Source organism: Fonticula alba (genome assembly GCF_000388065.1).
Source record: "Fonticula alba strain ATCC 38817 unplaced genomic scaffold supercont2.18, whole genome shotgun sequence".
Taxonomy (NCBI): Eukaryota; order Rotosphaerida; family Fonticulaceae; genus Fonticula; species Fonticula alba.
The window spans coordinates 98,727-99,875 of record NW_009242988.1 but is presented as its reverse complement, the minus strand read 5'-3'; the positions used below and the strand labels follow the sequence as shown (position 1 = coordinate 99,875).

General features: G+C 73.5%; 2 protein-coding genes across 2 annotated transcripts in view; both read left to right on the top strand.

Moving 5' to 3' along the window:
- The window catches only part of H696_06096 (TKL protein kinase), a gene marked incomplete at its 5' end in the record, with an annotated part of 5,080 nt that extends 4,361 nt beyond the window's left edge, over window positions 1–719 (top strand). The window contains 2 exons of the mRNA XM_009499858.1: window positions 28–184; window positions 304–719. Coding sequence (XP_009498133.1) covers window positions 28–184; window positions 304–509 — 363 coding nt within the window. The 3' untranslated portion in view covers window positions 510–719. The remainder of the gene's footprint in view (window positions 1–27; window positions 185–303) is intronic.
- Window positions 720–932: 213 nt separating this feature from the next.
- H696_06095 (hypothetical protein) overlaps window positions 933–1,149 on the top strand; it is a 5,927-nt gene continuing 5,710 nt past the window's right edge. The window contains exon 1 of the mRNA XM_009499857.1: window positions 933–1,049. Within this exon, the coding sequence (XP_009498132.1) occupies window positions 970–1,049 (80 nt within the window). The 5' untranslated portion in view covers window positions 933–969. The remainder of the gene's footprint in view (window positions 1,050–1,149) is intronic.

Sequence of the window (1,149 nt, the reverse complement as noted above, 5' to 3'; positions counted from 1 at the left end):
CCCCCCCCGCCCCCAACGGCCGGCTAGTTCCTCCGCGACAATGCCATCTACCGCGCAAGCCAAAACCTCCGCGAAACCAACATCTCCACCAAGGCCATGTCCGGGGGCGACCTCTTCGCCTGCGACACATACTCCTTCGGCGTGGTCCTCTGGCAGCTGGTGTCCAAGACCCGGCCCTGGTCCGGTGCGCCCCGACGCGTCCCATTCATTCCCTGCTCGACCTCGCCCTCCCGCCCCCCCCCCTTGCCCGGGGCTCACGCCCGCTGACCACCGCCGCCCCCTCGTCCGCCCGGCTGCCCGCAGGCCTCGCCACCCTCGAGCTGATCGAGCGCGTGGTGGCCGGCGACCGGCCGGACACCTCGGCCGAGGCCATCCGCCTGCCGGCCACCTCGCCGGCCGTGCGCACACTCCTCGACGTGGCGGCCGCCTGCTGGGACCACGACCCTGCCGAGCGCCCGACCATGGCCAGCGCCCAGCAGCGGCTGTCCCCCCTGAGCCCGGCCAACTGAGAGCCCCCCGGGCCCCTCCGGCCCGCCGCGCTGCCCTCCTGCGGCGTCCGGCCGGCTGCCCCGGGGGCCGCGCCTCGCCGGCCTCCCCCTCCCCCCGCACATGCTACACACACATGGCTGGGCCCGAGCGGGGGGCAGTCTCCCCCTCTCGCGCCCCGCCCCCCCCGTGCTTCCGCCCCCCGGGACAATACACAACACGCTCCAACAGTGCTTCTACCCCACAGCCTCGCCCGGGCCGCCGTTGGCAGACACCATCCCCCATGCATTGGCAGCCGGCGCTAACTCGGGCGGGCCGCGCCCGGGGCGGCTCTCTGGTATTTCCACCGCCGCCCCCGGCCCGCCTGCCGGCGCCCAGGCGCGCGGGATAAGTGCCCCTCCCCGTCCTCCCCGCAGACACCCCCTCTTCTTTTTTTTTCTCGCTCCCCCCCCCCCGCCCCGCTCCCTTTTATCACCCTTCGCCATGCAGCAGTCCGCCCCGCCGGGCGCCTTTGTCAACTCCAAGCCGGTCGACCCGCAGGAGCTGAAGGAGACCATTGCCAGGTGCGGACACATCGATGCCTCCCCCCGCCACACACACGTACATGGACATGCGCGGGCGCACGCGAGGAGGTCCCCACCCCGGGCACTGACGCTGCCCCCC